We start from the raw sequence: 20,233 nt of genomic DNA on the forward strand, positions 1-20,233 counted from the left end.
TGACACTGCTAAAATTTAGCACCTGATATTCAAACGTCAATGCTACTACACTGAATCCAAAGCAAATGAAAATGAGAGAAATAAAAACTACGAAATGTACATGGGTCGCTCACGGGCCGAATCTGGAAAATCTTATCCAGCCCAATTAGGATCGACCTATCCAGCCCAATAACGGGTTCTACTTGGGCGTCGCTGCTGACGACGACGACTTCGTCGCTTCCGCCGCCGGCGAGGCCTTCGCCGATTCCGTCGCTGACGCATTCTTCGCTTCCGACGCCGGCGTCGTCTTCGCCGCCGTCGCGTTTGTCGCTTCCGCCGCCGGCGCCTTCGCCGCTGTCACGTTTGTCGTCGCTTCCGCCGCCGCCGGCGCTTCCGCGGTTGTTGGCGCCTTCGCCGCCGCCTGCGGTGCCGCTGCCGCTTCCGTCTGGTTCCCCTTCTTTCCTGCTTGGCCACCGGAGGTGACGGACGGCGGCTGGATCCACGAGTCGCCGAAGATGTAGTGCGCGCCGACGAAGGGCTTGGCCTGCTCCTCCGTGAGGTCGAGCGCCCACCCCACCCGCTTCTTCTTCTTGGCGTCGGCGCCGGCGCCGAAGCACTTGAACTCGCCGTAGTAGATGCCGCTGCTCTCCGGCTTGGCGACGTTCCAGCCGTCCCAGCCGATGGGCACCACCTCCTCCCCCATCTCCGTGTACGCGTACACCACCCGCGACGAGTCCCCCCATGCCCGCCCCAGGTAGATCTGGCCGCCCTTGACGCCGCCGATGCTGCAGTTCTTGAAGGAGAAGCCGGAGTCGATGGCGCCCTCGATGGACTTGGTCCGCTGCTGCGCCGTGAGCACCGCCACCTCCTTCACCACCGACTCGATCCGGCAGTCCTCGTAGAAGGAGCGGCCGAAGCCGAAGATGAAGTCGACGCTGCCGCGGATGAGGCAGTCCTTGAAGTAGTGGAGCCCCTTGTGGTCGTACAGCGTGTCCTGCCCGCCGTCGATGGTGCAGTTGTAGAGCGCCGCCTTGGTCCCGAACAGCCTCAGCGCCACCGCCTGCCCGCCCTTGGCGCCGGGCTTCGCCAGCGGTGCGTCGTTCCTGAACACCACGCCGTAGGCCATGAAGTAGTCCGACTCGACGGCCACCGTCGTGCTCCCGACGGTGCCGACGGGCTTCCCGTCCTTGCCAAGCGTCGCCGCCGTGTCGTTCCAGCTGATGGTGGCCGGCTTCATCGGGTCGGACTTGAAGGTGATGAACGGCTTGCTGATGTTGAGGAAGAGCTTCTCGCGGAACACCACGCCGGGCTTGAGGTCCAGGACGACCCGCTTCGTGTTGCCGTCGGGGATGTCAGCGAGCGCGGCGGTGATGTTGGTGTAGTCGCCGCCGCCGCTGGGGTCCACGACGTACACCACCTTCTTCTCCTCGGCGGCCGAGAGGTTCGTGTCCAGGGTCTTGCCCCCTTCGCCGGCGGACTTCTGCGCGTACAGCGCCGCGTTCACCGCGTAGCTCTGCTGGTTCAGAGCGATCCAGTTGCCGAACGACGCGCCAGCACCGCCCCCAGCCGCCGCGGCCGGCAGAAGCGACGACGTGAGGACGGCGGCGAGGACGATCATCGGGACGACCGCCGCTGATGATGATCGCCGCGCCATTGTCGATCCGCGGCGCATGCTGGCCCGGCGGGTCTTCGTTCTCTCGACCGGGCACGAGCGTCTTTAAGGTGGGTGATGGGCGGTGGCTGTTGGGCGGAGCGCGCAGGTAGCCATGGGCGAGCTAATTCGGGAGCTCCATCGCCTCCATGAGCGCGTGAACGCACGCACGTTGCGGCTCGCTTCTGAATTCTTGCCGCTGTACTGCAGCTGCGGCTGCAGCTCCATCAACACCGGTTCCTGTAGTTTTAGCAGGCTAGCTGTTGCAGGCAGCCGCAGCTGCAACAATCTTTGGGCTGAGATTGTTGTCCACAGAGGATATAGCCCACCTTTGCTGCAGCAGCATGTCCACAGAGGATATAGCCCGCTGGCCCAAAGGTTTAAAAGCCCAGCCCACCTAAGCTGGCCGGACCAGTTTTTTCGGCCCATATGGACTAATAGGAAGAAGTTTTTTTAGGACGCTCTAATTCATTCGAGTAATAAGAAGAGAAGTATATTGTCTTTGGTTCTTTGTCCTCATTTTCCACAAATTCATTCGGGTCATTTTGAACTACAAACAGTGATTTGCCCTGTTTTCTACAAATTCGTCGGGGTCGGCTTACCCCGATAAGAAGCCTCGGCTCCGCCCCTGACAAATCGTATGCCACCCCACACGACACTCGCTGACACGATCCAAATTCTCATGATGAAAGTCTACGCACCTCCGTGATAGTTGCCGGAAGGGCTAGAATTCCGCTAGGGGCTGCGAGGCGTGGACGGCGGTGATCTTCGGCTTCCGTGCATGGGGCACGCGGCGAGCATCCGGGTGCTGGGGTGGAGGGTACGCGGGTGCGGGAGCAGGTGAGTACGGCGGCGTCGCGCGTGCTGGCAGGGGGGACGAGGCGCGGCCGTGAGCGGTGACCTCACGCCGTTGCTTTTCGCGAGAGAAAGCGAGCGGCGTCGGGGTGACGACGATGAACAGCGGCAACGCGGGCAACTCACGCGAACTGCCAGCTTGGGCTGGGCTTGGCGTGGACAGCAGCAAGCATAAGCGGTAGCAGGCCGCATGCTGGGCTCACGCGCAGACAAGGAAGGGAACGTGGGCTGGTGGTTTAGCGTGGGATCATGTCAGGCCTCGGTAGGTTAGCAGGCTTAGATTAGTTAGTTAACAGGCCGCGGCCTGCCTAGGTTTGTGCGTGGAGGTTAGCTGGCCGGGCTGGTTAGAGAGGATAGGTTTGACTAGTTAGTCATTTAGTTTGTGTTTGGATCTAACATTCAAATACAAACGGCACTCAATTAAACCCAAAGAAAAATCCAATAAATCCAAATCACTATGTTTTAAATCTGATTGCACGATTTTAATTACTATCTTTTGAATTTAGGGAAAGAAATGAAGGTTGACCTTAAGTTTGACCATGTATTAGTATGATTCACAAAATCAAACAAAAAATTTAAATTTTTGTAAAAATTAGCACAATTAATATCACTTAATTTTGATGGGTATACCATGCACGCTACATTAGTAGCCTCCTCCTTGCATCTCCAATTTAGTTTGTACCTTCCGATTGGTCGATACCAAATACGAGCCAAATTCAATTCCCGCGCAAGTACGTACAGCACAGAGGAGAGGACTCGTATAAACCCGCAGCGTGCGGCACTGTATGTGCTCAAATTTCAAAAGGCCGGCCTCTCCGACGGTCAGCGCGAAAATCCAGTCGAGCGAGATGGGTATCTCGTCGGTCCTCGCTTCCCCGGACGTACGTACGATCCCGCCGCCGCCGCCGCCGACGACGACGAAGACGACGAGCTCAGTCGTCATCGCCCAGTGCGTCCGGCCCCAATGATTAGCGCAGCTAATCACGCACTAACTGCCCGCGAGAACATTCAGCAGCCTCTAATGGCTCGTGGACCTTGCGTGACACTCCATCTGCTGACTAGTCGCCGGTCGCCGTGGCCGGGAAGCCCTGACGTGGACGGCAGGGCGGACCACCCCGTGATGAGCGCGTGCGAGCTAGCTGACGTGGCCGGCCTCCACGTGTCGGCTTCTAGAAGTGGCTGGACGGCAGGAGCCGTTGGCCCACTCGCGCTCCCGTTCCCAGCTGCACGGATGCGGACGGGGGCCAATTCCACCACGTGCGGCTTCTCGTCCCTTTGCTCTCGTGGTGGTCCCAGCGTCCCCCGATCCAAACCCAGGCGGCCGCCGCCGGCCGGTGGCCTGAACAGCGGCGCGGCGGACCATGCATGCTGAGTTTCACACGCCAAGGTAGCGACACTCGAACCATACAAAATGGAAATGATCACGATTTCATTCCTCAAATGTAGAGTTTCTAATTTGTTCAAATGAGTTCATAATTTTTGTTGCTGAAAAAATTTTTTTCCCGGTTGGTACGGTCGTGTACTCAAATTTACAAAGTGGGAGTTCACATGCTACCTTACCTAATTGTGTACTCGCGTTGGATCTGTTAGGGTTGGATTGTCATGATCGACGTAGGGTTTTGCTCTTAAAAAAAGGTGGCATTTATTCATTCCACATTTGTTGATGGCGACGCGGATAGACGTACGAACTCATTTTGATTCCCAGTGTGGGAGTAACCAAATTGCCCAAGAACAGCACGTGAAGAAAGAAAGAAAACAGAGCATGGCAAATGTTACATTTTTTAGATATTTTATTTTTAGAAGAACTAAGACGAGTTAAGGATAAATTCATTAATCGACAATTATCAGTACACTTGTAAATCAAACTAAACATATATGAGAAAAAAAGGGGGAAAAAACCTAAACACTTGTAAATCAGCCCCTACTACCTTGAGAGGCCAAAAAAAGGGGAAAGAAACTTAACAGGGAAGAAGCAAGAAGCTCCCAACAAAAAGAGGAAGGTAACCGAAAGAGAAGAAGAAATTCCAATTTTCAGTATGTATACTTCTGATATCTCTAGTACTAGAATCTATGATAAAGTTAGAGCTAAAATAGAAAAGAAAAAGAACGAACACATTTTCTTGCTTGGTACGGTTCCCTTGATCGTCTCCCCTCCCTTCTGCCGTTGTATCACACACGCATCCCAATGTAATGTGATTGATTAATCGATTGCTCGCAAAAAAAAAAATGTAGCGACGATATGATTGGTATATTCACTGCATCCTCCAGATGTCGTCGAGGCTCCAGAGCTGGGTGGTGGTCTCCGGCGAGACGCCGTCGGAGAAGCCCTGCACCCAGCCGGTGAGGTCCTGCAGCGGCAGGTCGGCCTGGAACTGGAACAGCTGGTGGTGGTGGTCGCCGCTGCCGGCGGCGGTGAGCTGCTGCAGCGCGGACGCCGTGGACCAGAACTCCTGGTCCTGCTGCTGCATCGCCGCCCACTCGTCGTCGCCGCCGCCGCCACCGACCGGCACGGCGTCGCGCGCGGTGGATTCGGATGACGTGTGGGAGCTGGAGGACGAGGTGGTGGTGGCGGTGGTGACCGCGCTGCAGGGGGAGCGGTCGTCATCGTTCTCGTTGTTCATCATCATCGTCATCACCTCCGGCACCGTGATGAGGGTGGTGGAGACGGCGGCGCCGCCGGAGACGATGGCCGCCGCCGCTTGCTGGTGGTGCTGGTGCTGGGCGGCGGCGGCGCGCTCGGCGAGGCGCGGCATCCAGAGGAATCGCATGGCGTCCTTGAAGCGGGCGCTGTTGACGTCGCAGTTGAGCTGCTTGGCGTGCTTCTGCACCCGCGTCCGCCAGTAGTTCTTGATCTCGTTGTCCGTACGACCCGGCAGCTGCGCCGCGATCTTCGACCACCTGCAGCGCACATGATTTTTTTTTTTGCTTCAGTTCATTATTAATGATCCATCAAAATTCAAAACAAACGTGCTTAATTACACTGCTAACCACTGTTCTGCGTGCGTACGTGCAAAGCATCTACTAGTGTGAAAAAAGACAAAAAAAAAAAGAAAAGAAAAGAAGAAGCGTGCGGGTTGCGAACTTGCAGTACACCTTTCAGCGTCAGCACTCAGCAGCTAGCGAGATATGCATGCTTATTCAAACCGTATACGAATCTACGCTACGTAGTATACATGTACATGTACAGTAGTCTCTTTTTCCCAAAAGCTACGACGACGATACACACGTACAGTATTCTCTGTTCGTGCATGCGCGTCACGTCGGCCGGCCGGGCGGTGGCGTCGACGTCAACAGCAGGGAGAGACGGCGGCGCAGCGGCGGCCGGCCGGCGGCCACTTGCTTGCTTTTGCCGCGCGTACACACGAGTCTCTGATACATAACATACTCCTATATGTATTATCTCTCCCATCATCACCAGCTAATCACGGTAGCTAACAAGGATGCTAATAGAGCACGGACACGTGTCGACGCACGGTTGGCTGGCGTGCCACCGGAGTAATGATTAATGACGAGAGGCAGTGACAGAGTAGGAAGCTGGGAGAGTACCGTACCGGTTGCCCCACCGGGAGTGGAGGTCGAGGATGAGCAGCTGCTCGTCGGCGGTGAAGTCGCCGCGCTTCACGTCCGGCCGCAGGTAGTTGAGCCACCGCAGCCGGCAGCTCTTCCCCGTCCGCTTCAGACCTGCAGTTCATTCATTGCACACGCTCGTCATCTCCATCCATCTATCACAGATTTTCTCGCCAAATACATACATACATACATACACCCCCAAAAGACCATACTTTATAATAATAAAGTGATTGCAAATATATGCGTGTGCAATGAAGAACTCCATGCATCCTTCTCAATCGCGACTATGCCGTCACATGTTACACATGTCTGAAGTTTTGTATTTTATACATCACTTATGTCGTACCAGCTATCTGTCTATCTATCGCTACTAGAAAAATAATCTCTCGTCACTCATATCGTACCAGCTATCTGTCTACCTATCACTGCTAGAAAAATGACCTCTCATCCTGAAAGTTTGTACCTTTAGGCCCGATACTAATGTTATATCTGCTCAGCCGGTGGCGTCAGCCGTCAGCCCACCGGAGATGATAGAGACGATATGCATGTGCCGCCAAGATATAGTTCGCTAAAAGGTGATTACTTTACCAATCTATCTATCTACGGTGGCGTCAGCCGTCAGCTCACCCCCACCGGAGATGATAGGGACGACATGCATGCGCCGAGACATAGTTTATCAGAGACGGCACGGGACGACGATGACGACGACGAGGGTCTCTAATCGCCATGATTATTGGCCAAGTTGCCAACTTGCGCGGGATAATCCAACAGATGCTACAGGAACAGATCACAGACTCGCACGATCATCTCCTCTGCTTTTTTCCATAGACGCACGACCAGAAACCATGGTTTTTGCAGAGAGAAACTAAATCGCTAGCATCATCAAGCGCGTCGATCGATCGCGTGCGTATTCACGTACCGGCGGCGCGCGCGAGCGCGTTCCAGCGCCCCTCGCCGTGCTCGGCGATGTAGTTGATGAGCGTCAGGTCCTCGTCCACCGTCCACGGCCCGCGCCGGAGCTCCGCCTCCGCCTCCACCTCCACCTCCGCCGCGGCGCCATCCGCGGCCTCCATCATCTCCTCGTGCTCCCGCTTCGCCCTCGGCATGGCCATCATCGCCGCCGTGGCGGCGGTGGCGGCGGCGGCCGGCCTCGGCGGCCCGGGCCGGCACCCGCCGCTGATCCCGGCGGCCCTCTGCGGCTGCAGCACCATCTCCATTATCGGGAGACGATACGATCGAGCGGTGGAGAAGAAAGGCAGAGAGAAGAGCGAGGAGGAGTTGGGGAAGATTCGGATTAGGACTAGGATGCCTTTTATAGGGTTTGCTGGAGAAGATGAGGAGGCGAAAGGCCAAACAGATGGTGGTGGTGGCAGGGCAGAGGCAGAGGAGGAGGAAGAAGAAGACTGATGGGACTGGGGTCACTCGCACACAACAAAGCCCATCAGGATCTTCTGTGGCAACACATGACCAAAGCTAAGAAAGCTATGCACTGGTTATCTAACAATCAAACAACCCTTTTAGAACATTTAGCAATTCATTACTTTGTGTTCCTGGGTAAATTAGAAACTCGTAACTTTTGTAGTAGCACGTGAATTCGATATGTTCGCTTTTGTCCTTATGGTTCCAATTAAACCTGGGGTTATTGCCCATTAGAATTTTCCGTTTCTAGATCGCCACAGGTCAATATAACGAAGAAAAATGTTCGTAAAAGATAACAAAGGAAACAAATTTCATTGATTTTTAAAACGAATTTAGACTAAAACTTGCGCGCATCAGATTGGAATCTTAAATGCTCTCGATTCTGATTCACATGGAAATGAATGCGAAAACATAGCGCGTAGCCATCAATAAGTGAATCGAACCCCTTGCCTTGTTTGCACACGTTCATTTGCACAGTTGAAGGAGCTAGCCGCAAGCACGGATGTTCTGTACGACATGCCTAGCACCCTCATGTACCGTGTTGGCTTAATTCCAGAAGGATTTAGTTGCATGACAATGGGGGCATGTGACTCATGTACAAGCCATTTTGGAACGAAATTCATAGCACAGCAGCCTGTACAGGGCGAAGATTAGGGCTGGGAGTTATCAACATGCCCATGTGAGCAGCGAAAGGACCGCCTCCAAATTCCTCCTCTAATTTCTTCTCAAGGTTCTTCTTTTTCTATTATTTTTTTGAGAGAGAGGACTGCTTTGCCCTTTATTTGCAGTTTTATTTTCCACGCCTAATTCACCGATAAAAAGTTAAGTTGATGAGAAAAGATGTGTGCCAGAGCGATGGTTCGGATCAAGCATGCTTCCATGGGAGCTAGATTGATTTCGGTCACGAAATGGTGGATTCTCTGTTTTTTATGGCATCTGAACCATTCTATACGTTCGTTCCCGCAAATTTGGAAAAAAGCTTGACTAGGAATTTGAGGTTGGAAAAATGTTTGATAACAAGGGTGAAACGACTCTATGGACCGCTGGATTTATCTTCCAATGGTATAGATCGACACAGACCCCAAAATATAGGAAACCACACAAGCAGTAGTATTCATTAGTTTTGACAATGAATTGAGTTCCAGATTCGACGTCTCCAGCGACCTTCTGACCTATGGAAAACCCTTATCTTCCAATGAGCACCCATCCATCCCCCTTAGCCCATTGGTGTGCCCATCCAACCGGTTCCATTCCATGCATGCACAAAACATCCCAATCACCCATCACCACCCAACACACACACACACACACCCCTTGCAAACAAGTGACGGCAATGCCTTTGCCCCTTGCAAGCCCACCCATGTGAACAATGTGAGGGTGCGTCACTCCTACACGCCTTCTTGTGTGTCATCCAAAGAAATGTAGGTGCCATGACCAAAGGGGTGCTAAGCTCCCATTTTTTGTGGAGGTAAAGTTGCAGAGGGACCTGTTGCCATCAGCTGCCCAGTGAGGACTGCAGAATGGACAACACATTGATGGAACAAAAAGCTAGGCTTGCAAGGTTCTATATACAAAAGGGTTAGATGATGAGGGTGGCACGCCACTAGTTGGATTGCAGATTAATGGTACATGTACTTGGTGATATGCCGAGATGAGGATGATGAGCACCATCAACAACAACGAAAGCCATGATAGCTAGCTGCTTGGAGCAATGGAAATTGACGTAGCAGCACCGGGCTTGTGTTACGTTGGTGCTCCATCTCTTCTCTCCCTCGCCTTGCGACAAGTGGACCGAATCTCCGAAAATGGAAAGCATAAATCCTCATTATTGATATGAGCCGTCCGATCAGAAACATGTAACGTCAGTATCACAAACATCAAACGGGAGATGATTTTTTATTGAAAAAAAATCTCATTTTAGAAAAAAAATCGCATTATTTTAGAAAACATGATTGCATCCTCCCCTCTGTTTTAGAAAACATAAATCGCCAACTCTTACTGTACGCTCAAAAGCAACATTTGCAAAAAGATATAAAAAATAGAAATGCTATGTTTTTTTTCCTTCTTGTTTTTCTTCGGCGAGAGCGCAGGTGTGGCTCCTGAAAGTCGTTGTACGTGGCAACAAAATCCGAAGGAGCAGTCGTACTACAAGATTTGAGAAATAGACAGCTTGAACGTATTTTACAGGTTACACATACCATTCAAAATCCGTATTTTACGCGCAAAAACGGTCACCGAAAACCGACAAGACATGTATATTTATACACACATACATGCAACTAGTATGACAAGTCGACAACGACGCCGTATTGTGTCCGTATTTCCAGTGTATCTGGACTTCCACGCGCAGTTCAATTCTATATTACCCATTGAAAATTGTCGTCTACCCCATCTGAGCCGTCCGATCGAGAACCGACGGCCAGGATCAGGTCACCGGAGTAGGGAAAAACCTGAAGCTCCAGTGTGATCAGATCGACCAGTCAATGAGAGTTCGCTTGGAAGAAGCTACTCCAATTTCGGGTGTCCTTTGCCCTCGTGCGCCGGCAAGAACTGCGGCCGGCCGGCTGGCCGGGAAGGGCTTCTCCCTCTTCCACGGCGGCGCCATCGCCGTGAAGGTCACGTGCTCCTTCTCGCTAGCTAGCCTTCCTGGCTTGACGGTTTACCGGTTTGAAAACATTTATTATATATGGTGACCCCCTGAGTGCACGTAAAACGACCAGTGTTTCAGACTGTTACGCATGTTTCAGAGCACTAATTGGATTCACTAGCTAGAAGCATTTCAGATTGTCATGAATGTTCCTTTTGTTGTCAATTCGATCATGTTCGGTATGGAATTCTAGTAGAAAATTTGAAGTTTAAGTTTTCAACTGAGTGATTCTTCAGAAGCTCTTTTACAGTGCAACTCGGAGTCTGGTACCGCGACATTAGCTTCGTCAACAGTGAGAGGGAGAGAGAAAGAAGCCGATTTGGCGACCTTGTAGTCGCCAAGTGTGCAAAGTCCGTCCATACAAGTGGTGGACAAGTACCGACCTCAGATCATCGTCGTCGTCGGTCTCGCAGTCTCCTCCGCGTCGTTGTTCTTCATTCACCACACCGTCTCTCTCTCTCTCTCTCTGGATGCTGTCCATGTTGTTTGCCTCCGAAAACCATAGCATGTCAACTCTTTTTGGAACTGGTAGGTAAAGCACAACTCCAACTTTGACAAAAATCAGTTGTGTTGAAAAAACACATGGATGAATACAAGCAGCTGCTGCATATGTTGTGGACAACAGCTGTACTGAAAACTACATCTTGCCCAAGTTTTTGTTCCTTTTTTTGGATTTCTCCCACCTATGAGTGCACAAGTTCGTGACCTACAATGGAAAGAACTGCAAAAAACTAAGCATGAGCTTTGACTATCCAAACACCTATGAGCATAGCAGAATCTAGTGATGGAGTAAGCAATCCATCCATCCGCCTGTCACGGCCGGCGAGCCGCCGCCGTACGCGGTCACCGGCCGGCGGCACACAACTTCTCGTTCATCGCCCTGAAAACTGTGGTCAGTTTGGAAACTGACGGGTGGTGACAAAGTCATTAGGTGAGGAGGATGACAGTGACGGCAATTGGCTAGCTAGCTAGCTGCTGTTTTAACGGTTTTTCTAGCTCCCTGGCCGTGCGTGCTGACGATTTCTACACGCATTTGGCATGCGTTGCTGGGAAATCTGGTCAAATTCAGTGGGAATTGAAGCTGAGAATGCAGGGGGGTTGCGAGCTTGACGGTCACCGTAGGGCACGAATCACTGACCGACAGGTGGACTGTGCTTGCACGTAGGGGACACAACTTTGAAAAAAAAAATGAATTCCACAAGAATTTGATGGCACGTTATTATAGGGTATATACTTTTTTTTGTGTGGCTCCGAATAGCTGGTGGAAATACTATTTTTTTTGAAAAAAATGAATTCCTCAAGAATTTAATGCATCAGAATGGAAATATTCAGTTATAGCCTTGTGAGTTTGTTTGTAAATGTGCATCTATTATTCTCTTTGTGTGTGTGCCTATGAAGTGTGGACAGAATTTCAGTGCAAACTGGAGAGAGGGAAAAGCAGGGAGGGCAACATGGAATGCATGAAGAATTCCACTGCATACATGGCTCTTGTGCTAAGTTCCATCAGTTCCTTTTTTTTTCCTATCTTCTTCAGTTTGATTTCTTTTCACAGTCTGACTCCAGTTGATGATGCTTAGAAAGACTAGGTGGTACATTTGTTTCCCCTGTGGACAGCACAGAGTAGGAAATGGGAGGGAAAAACATGTTCCAGAATCATGCTGTCAGAAAGCAGAACATCACTTCAGAACTTTTATTCTCTGTGCACTAGCGGTAGTCAACCTTCTGGAAGCTCTGTTTCTTTGGCTTGCATCCGTGCATGACTTGGATTAAAAAAAATTGCAGCTTCAGAAAATCAGAAATGTTCTCATATTTGTTTTTTGTGCGCATCAGACATGTTCTTTTTGTTCCATGAACAATTTTTTTTCCCCGGCGAATTGTCTCCCCTGTTTAAATTTATAAATTAAAGTGTAACTTACAAATTAATTTTCTGACTTTTCTCCTTTGAACTTGTGGCTAATGCACAATATGACCTAGAGGGAGTTGGTGTGTAGCAATAATTAGTGAAAGCAACCTGATATCCACCACACAGCGATATTTTAAGTACTGAACTCATGTGACTATTCTTAGTATATGATTGCATTATTTGTCACACACAAATTATTCAGAAGCTCCTGACCAATTATTGGTTAGCTGACCCTAGTGTATCAACTATCTAGTGGCCATTTCTTCATGACAAAAACACTGATGCTAGTGGTGACTGGTGAGCACTGAGCTGCATATTCAGGCTTTGATACCCTGTCAGTGCCACACTGAACTCAAGGACCAGAACTGGACTAAAAAACAATTCTGCTCCTAAAGTATCAGTGTTCATCATGAAAATCATGCTTCTGATTAAGATAACTCCTTATATGTTATTAAACAAAGCCTAAAGTTGCATTCCATGGATAAGGCCACCTAATCTTGAATTCTGAACACCAATCCAGGGTTACTCAACTCCAGCTAGGCACCTACCAAACTGCACTACCAAGAAAACTTTCTGCACCCAAAGTGGGGAACTAGTAGTGGGGACACAAATGGGAAATGCCATTCATCTATTCAACGAATTGTAGGTCCTGATGGTCACCACTGATTATGACCAAAAGCTTGTGCTTAAGAGAAAAATCACCTCTATTAAAGTTAAAGGCAGGCTCAAAGCTGGAAAATAATCACAGATTAACTGATCAGATTCCTTCACCTTTGCTTCCTTGATGCAAACACTACTGGCTGGCATGCCTTTTAATTTGTACCATTGCAAATGTGAAACCAAAGGTGTAAAGTAGTGGAGAATTGCAGATACATGAGAACTTATTCTTTTCAGAGAGTGAGAAAGCAGCAGGAAACACACAAAAATAAGAAGTGGTCTTTTACGGTACACAATAGTACCTTATACTACTGTTCGAAAATGACTCGTATGTAAGAATCCGACGGTTGAGATTAATTGTATACTACTAAAACCTTAAGTTGTAGTATAGGTAGTATGCATGAGTAGTATGGGTAGTATAGAGGTATGATTGAAAATATGTAAAATGGTATTGTTGAAATATATCAAATCTTTCAGCAGGCGAGCGCTAGGAGAGGGTGTGCAGGAAAATGGAGTGCGGAAACCCCCCCCAAATAATATATATTGTGCTAATTACAATTTTACCCATATCAAAAAACATCCTATACTCCATAGTACCACTCGGTAGTAAGAAGAAACCCTTTTTCAGTCAGCTGCGGCTGTGATTCAGCAAAGTGCTGATGCCCCCCATTGTGATGTGATTGTTCCACTGATGATCGGTGTTCGTTCGATCAGATGCTCGACGTGATGTTTACCACCTCTCTTTTGCCCCCCTAGGATTTCAAAGGAGATGATGGCACCTTGCCAGGACGTTTCATGTCGTCCTGCTAATCAGTGGCTGTAATTACGGAAGGTCTATCAGTCCATTCTCTTAATCGCTTGCATAATTGAACCCACCTTTCCTTTCTTTAAAAAAATTTCGACAGGATTCCAAAGACCTCCACGTGTCTTTTACGATAAGTTTCATCATCCAATGGTTGCCCTGAAGTGAGAGTCGTAGAAGCCAAGTTAGTTAAATGAAACTTTTTGCAAAAAGAGTGTGAGCACTTTTTGTGCCACACAGCTAAAAATCAAAGTGGAGCACTTGAAGGAAAGAAAAAGGAGGCTGGAAAAAAAACTTGTGGCAAAGATATATGCCGTGGAACTTGATCGTCTCATGTTCATACGAGCATGGCAAGTTGACAACGGGTCACCGGATGGTAAGAGCAGACTCTTGCAGTTGCACTCCAGGGAGGAGGAGAGGAGTCGAAGCTATTTGTGGCAGTCGTGCAGTGCAGGACCTGCAATCTTATTCATTGCTACAAATGCCCTGACGCTGCTGAACTGGTTTGTGCTTCCCGTCAAGCACGACGGTGAACTCGTCGAGACTGACTGACGGCTGCATGCGCGGGCGTGTAGACTCATCCGAGGCGACGACGACCAAACTCGACACACGGGTGGTGCAGAGGCCAGCGAGACCCGGCGGCCCAGTAGTTACTGCAATACAAGAAGACTTGGGCCCACGTAAGCCCACGACCTCCAGCTATTTGTCCGTTGAAGTTCCCAGCAGAATTAATTTCAGCGAAAAGTATTCCTAGAAAAATCAGAGAAAAGTGGAGGCATGGACAGATTGTGCATGAATTGGCTCCAAAAATGCCAAGCTATCAAGAGAGTTATTCATCTTAAGTTGCAGAATTGATGTGTTTGCATTGTAAATAAACTATCGCAAGTATGAAGAGTTTCTACATTAGATTGTGGAGTTAGCTTAGCTTACAAAAACATTTTCTTGATTGCCCTAGATGAATTTACTCGATGTCACCTTCAAATAGTTTTCTTCAGTGAAGCAGTGCTCTCTAACGCGTAATTCATACTATATGACTTTGATAGAGTTGGAGCAAAGAACTGATTAACTGAATCAGAGAAAGCAACATGATATCCACCACACAGCCATCTTAAGGAGTTCAACTCAAGTGACTATTCTTAGAATATTATTCAACACGCGTTAACTATTCAAGAACCCCTCTGACCAATTATTGGTTATGCAAGTCTAGAGTGTCAAGTGATCACTGGGTGTGGGCACTGGGCAGCATTAGGCTTTGGTTACTCTGTCAGGGAAACAGATAAAAAACAAACCAAAAAATCTATCCCTAAAGTCTGTAATGTTTCCATCATGCAAATCATGCTTCTGATTAGTATAACACTCCTCATATATATTAAACAAAGCCTAAAGCTGCATTGCATGGATAAGTCCAATCAGTCTTGATTCTTCAACACCAATACAAGGGTTTCTCCAGCTAAGCAACCTACCAAGTCCAAACTGCACTGCCAAGAAACCTTTCTGCACCCAAAGTGGGGAACTAGTGGGAGGAAAGGGAGCATAGAAGCAAAATTCCATGCAGCTACTCAGCAAAGCAGGTGTTGATGGCCACAACTGCTGATGATGGCTAAAGCTTGTTCTTGAAAGGAAAGAAAACACCTCAAGTTAAAGGTTCGCTCATAGCTGGAAAATTTGTCTCTGATGAAATGAGATTCCTTCACTTTTTGCTTCATGAGGCGAACACTAGCGTGCATTTTCTACCATTTCAGTGTGAAATCAGAAACTGAAAAAAGGTTGCAGACTATGCATGGAAGACTTATTCCTTCCAGAGAGGGAGAAAGCAGGAAATACAAAAGCTATTGCTCGACGTCAAATGACTTATCGATAACGCAATTAAGCCGGAGAAGTTTTCTTTGTCTTTGATTTTTGTTCTTTTTTATTTAACTGTCTAATGTTCTTGGTCTCTTGGTTTCATTCGTGATCGACCTGTTTGAATTATGCGCCTATTTTGTGTAATGATATTACTTGCTTATCGGGTAGTTGCACGGTCAACTTTAAAACTTTGACACCTCGTTGCTGGCCACTAATTATGTTAGAAAATGTCCTGTGATGTGCGGACAACAGATTTGAGAGTTGTGGTGAGGTAAAACTGAAATGACAGCCTCTGCTAATGAATTGTTCTGAACATCTTCTCGGCCAAAAAAGGAAAAAAAACTCTAAGACACTCTGCATCATCTAAATTGGGTGCGTGGTTAACTTTAGGATGTCACGGTCAATTCTTTTTTGAAGGAGACACGGGGAATAGCCTTCTCCATATCCTGACAGGACAAGCTCTAGCTACCCATGGATAAAAAGGCCCAGTTGTTAGAAAAGAGATGACGGCCACAACAGTTCAGGATGGGCATTATTACACGACCAAATATCATAGACGACAATGACAAGTGAAAAACGAGATCGAACACAGAGACGAATTTAACGTGGAAAAATAATTGAGGAGAATTTATAAGTAGGAATGATACATGGCTCATCTAAGATGTCTTACCCTACCGTCTACATAGGACGTACATATATAAGGGTGGAATAGAACTCACGTAGGAATAGAACTCTATCTCTAGAGAAGATTTTGGAATCAAATCCGGTAACACAACTACTACTTAGACTAGAACTCGAATCATATTTTAACATGCGTGATGATCACATGATCAATTATCCATGATCTCATCTGCTATATTTTGGGTGCGTTTGGCAGAGCTTCTAGAGCTGATTCTCTGCTGAATTCAGCCGCAGCTGTCAAACAGTTTTTCAAAGAGAAGTGATTCCCTGAAATGAACTAAGAGGCTGGGAGCTAAAAAAAGTAGCTTCTCATGATTCTGTGAAGTATTTCTCCATCTTGATTTTAAGAGTTTATGCTAGAGAATCAAAGAGAATCACTTTTAATCGCAGAATCACTTCTCTCAGAGAATCGGCTCCCGTAGAGAACCAGAAGAGAATCGACTCCCGTAGAGAACCAGAATCAGATGGAGCTTTAGGACCTCTCCAATGTTGTGAGAACCCCAGTCCTATAACGTTTAGGAGCCGGTTTTAAACATTGCAGGGTCGGTCCTATAGAAAAAATTTGAAGGACCGACTCCATGCAAAGGACCTGGTTCTAAGAAATAAAAAACTGATTTCTCTCACCCACCCTCTGCTCTCTCTCTCCTGCCGTTGCCTCTCCCGCCGCAAAGGGGAATTGTTTTTTCTTTTGTTGGTCCCACATATGGAGTTACCCTGGTTCTAAACATTGAACGGTTTGCAACACAACAAATCAACTCAATCGTAGGACCCATCTATAGAACCAGGGTGGTTCCATACATTGCTGGTGCCCTTACGAAACAGATCCTACGTGCTTCAAACTCTCTGGCGATCAGAAACCTGTTTGCTACGAGACGTCGTTGTGATTCAGCTAAGGGCTGTATCGTGCTACCAATGATGGATTCTTTGTCCAGGGTGTGTTTGTTGGTGTTGTCCATTCTGACGTGATCGTTCCAGCGATGTTCGAGGATCAGACAGATATAGACATCACGACATGTAGTTTGTAAATGACAATGATGATAATAGATCCAACTTTGCATCATATGTAGTGGACTCATATGTAGTGGACTCGTCAATAATTCATCTGGCTAAGCATTGCGATGGCCAGATGGCACATGTGCTAGCTCGAGGATGGCTGCAGCAGCTGCGTGCACTCACCAGCGTCAGGCATCTCGATGAGCGTCGTCTGCGAACGTTTCATGGGCAGGCAGCGTCGTCTTCTCCTCCTCCTGTTTGTCCGTCACACGTACGTCGGCGCTCTGTTACTCCTCAGCGTCCTAGACCCATTATTTCCATGCTCTGTTACTCCTCGGCTGCTTGGTTGGTGGCGATAGAAAGCCACGCCAACCAGTGGCGCGCCACAGTCCGTGACGGCAAAAATCGGCGTAGAAGATTTGGCGACCGTGGCGAGAAAAAACAACAGAAGAATCAATGGTAAGTTGTAGCGCGCAAAAAGCAAGTAATTCAACACACTTTCCTAAATTATTATGGCTGCCAAAGTTATGGTGCGGCTGCGAACTGAGCGTAACGTAGCTGGTAAGGTTTGTTGTGGTGGAATCTACCCATCAGGACTTGAGTACTCGACTCGATACTTATACTTACATTTTTCTAGATTTATTTCATATTCCTTCAATGCTTTCAGCGGTAAGGGACGTGTCCGTCGAAAACGAGGGTGTTTGTGGTGGCTTTGTCAATTTCAAGAATTTATCGGTTTGGTCTTTCGAAGATGCTTATAAGGTAGGGATGCGTGCTTATGGTCGTAGATGTGAGTGTGCATATGTGTATATGAGTGTCTGCGTCTCTACCGTGTGATTCGAAATTCGAAAAGTGGCTAGTTGTGGCTGGGAATTAAACATCCAAAGGTGTATGGATTAACGGACTCGAGAGGAATTGATTATGGGCGTGGTTTCAAAGCCATCCGGCCCACCACAGCACAAGAACTGAGGGATCCGCCCAATGGGCTCGCTGCGAGCAGGCTGGTATCTTTTCTCTGCGCTTAGTGGGCTTCTTTTCCTTGTGAAGGCCGCCGTAAGAGAGAAAGTCGGCGTTGGACTAGAACTAAGAGAAAGTGTTCAGCTGCCGAGGGTGAACTCGTTGATAGTGTTACGAATGCTTGATGCTGCTGACCTAATTTGTGCTGCCCGTCGAGCACGACGGTGAAGTCGTCGAGACTGACGTTGCATGCGCCGGAGTGTAGACTCATACGAGCAGTGGCGAAGTTAGAACAAATTAGAAGAGAGTGTGCTTGCCTTGTGGGTGCATAAAGTTTAAATGTTATGAATGCTATGGTGAAAAATAGACCTTAATTACTGTTTTGCATTTTTGTTGTGAGTGCATGTGCACCCGTAATCCTAACGTAGCTTCGCCCTGCATGTGAGGCTACGACCAGACTGGACACTGGCTTACCACACGGGTGGTGCATAGGGAGCTCCTATATATCTTCAGAAAGATAGATAAGCAACTCATCTTAAAGCCTATTTAAGTGCATGTATAACATTTTCATCAATATTTTTTTAAAAATGTCTGACTTAGTTGTTATAATTTTTTTTAAGATTAACATTTTTTTACATATACCAACCTTTTTCTCTAATTTTTTTGCATTTATCAATATTTTTTTACATTTACCAACTTTTTACGTAAAAGATGTTGAGATAGTTTGTTCGACCTTATGGGTCAGTTATTGGGCTGCTACTAGGTTACAGCTAGTTACCTATCTGCCGAAAGATGAATAGAATTTCCAGGTGCAGGGCCTGTGAGACTCGGCCCAGTAGTTACTACAATACAGGAAAACTTGGGCCCACTTAAGCCCACCACCTCCAGCTATTTTTTTTGTCAGACTCCTTTTTCCCCTTCCGTCAGACCGCGAAATCATTTTTTACTGAGCGAGCATAGGTGGATCAACGTGCTTGGCTGCCCATATTTTTTTTGTTTCAGCATCGTCACTTGCAACGGGATGCCAAGCATCAATAGGCAGCAACGTTGCGGGTTGCAATTACACCATTCATTACATCATATTATGGTGCACATGAATGTCGTTACTTGCTGGTTGTGACTGTACCGGTAAAGCATCGTTATCAGAATCGATAGGCTTACTGACGTGGCATGGACTACTCCAAAAAGGAGATATGACAGCCCGTGTACTTGGGTATAGGACGACGTATTTGATTTTACTAAGAATAGAACTAGTCAGATAGATGAAAATACTTTACTAAGAATCACCATAGAATCACTTCTATCTTGAAACTGGGCTACTCCTAGATTTAGCCTAGAAGTTGCTTCGGGAGCTCTGTCAAATGCGTCTTTAGATTTGTTTACAATTCATAAAAGCATAGTACTTTTACCGTCAAATCTGACTCCCCAACTTCTTCTCGAAAGCCATTAGGCCATATACTTCCATCGAGTACTTCTTCGAGAGGAATCACTAAAGCAACTTGTGTTGTCAAGTATGCTTCGCCTATGCCAGATCCCAGGTACATATCTATACAGCACAAAAATAGTTGCAGATAAACTACTCAGGGAGAGCATCTGATGGGGTCATAGCAATCCGTACACCACTTGCATGTACTGGATTCCCGTGTATCTATCTCCACAACTCAGAAAGAATTATACAGATAACTATTCAGTGGGAGCATCTGATGAGCATTTGAAGGGATTTTTTTTGCAATACTTATGCCTAGTTCTCGTAATTAAGGGGGCTACCCAGAGTACACTATGCATATATAAGGAAATCATATCGACAAAGAACATACAGGCAATTCAGAAGTCGAAAAGACTACACACTGAATCTGTATCAAACTTGTTCATTGTTTGCAGCTATTAGCACGTGTGCGAACAGATCGGTTGTACCTCTTCTCTTAGAGTATTACAACAAGGTTTATCGACCCATGAAACTTCACCATGGATGATTGTACATCACTAACTAGGATCCTTACCTTGATGTGTTGATTCTAGCTTCAGAACTCCGACATGGATCTTCTTGGTAGGATTACCACGTTGGCTAGGGCTTAGTTTGGCTAATCCCTAGACAACTGCACGGACCTCAGCTCTTTGGAATGGTGTCCCTCAGGCTCCTCTGCTTCTTTGGTGCTTGGAGATGAATGTGCTGAATGGATTCCTCATGGCGATGGAGAATGGGAGTATTTATAATCTGAGGAAGCCATGGTAGAAATGGGAAGTCAAGGGGATAGGAATGGCCCAAGCTGATCG

General features: G+C 47.8%; 2 protein-coding genes across 2 annotated transcripts; both read right to left on the reverse strand.

Moving 5' to 3' along the window:
- On the reverse strand, window positions 1-1,855 carry LOC117833710 (pectinesterase QRT1). Its single transcript, XM_034713303.2, has one exon. It carries the CDS (start codon window positions 1,649-1,651, stop codon window positions 179-181), a length of 1,473 nt encoding a protein of 490 aa, XP_034569194.1. The 5' UTR covers window positions 1,652-1,855; the 3' UTR covers window positions 1-178.
- Window positions 1,856-4,291: 2,436 nt separating this feature from the next.
- On the reverse strand, window positions 4,292-7,443 carry LOC117866306 (uncharacterized). The gene is made up of 3 exons (XM_034750493.2): window positions 6,975-7,443; window positions 6,037-6,166; window positions 4,292-5,383 (listed from the first exon to the last, which is right to left on the reverse strand). Exons 1-3 carry the CDS (start codon window positions 7,270-7,272, stop codon window positions 4,738-4,740), a joined length of 1,074 nt encoding a protein of 357 aa, XP_034606384.1. The 5' UTR covers window positions 7,273-7,443; the 3' UTR covers window positions 4,292-4,737.
- Between the last annotated feature and the right edge of the window lie 12,790 nt (window positions 7,444-20,233).

Source organism: Setaria viridis, chromosome 8, assembly GCF_005286985.2.
Source record: "Setaria viridis chromosome 8, Setaria_viridis_v4.0, whole genome shotgun sequence".
Taxonomy (NCBI): domain Eukaryota; kingdom Viridiplantae; phylum Streptophyta; class Magnoliopsida; order Poales; family Poaceae; genus Setaria; species Setaria viridis.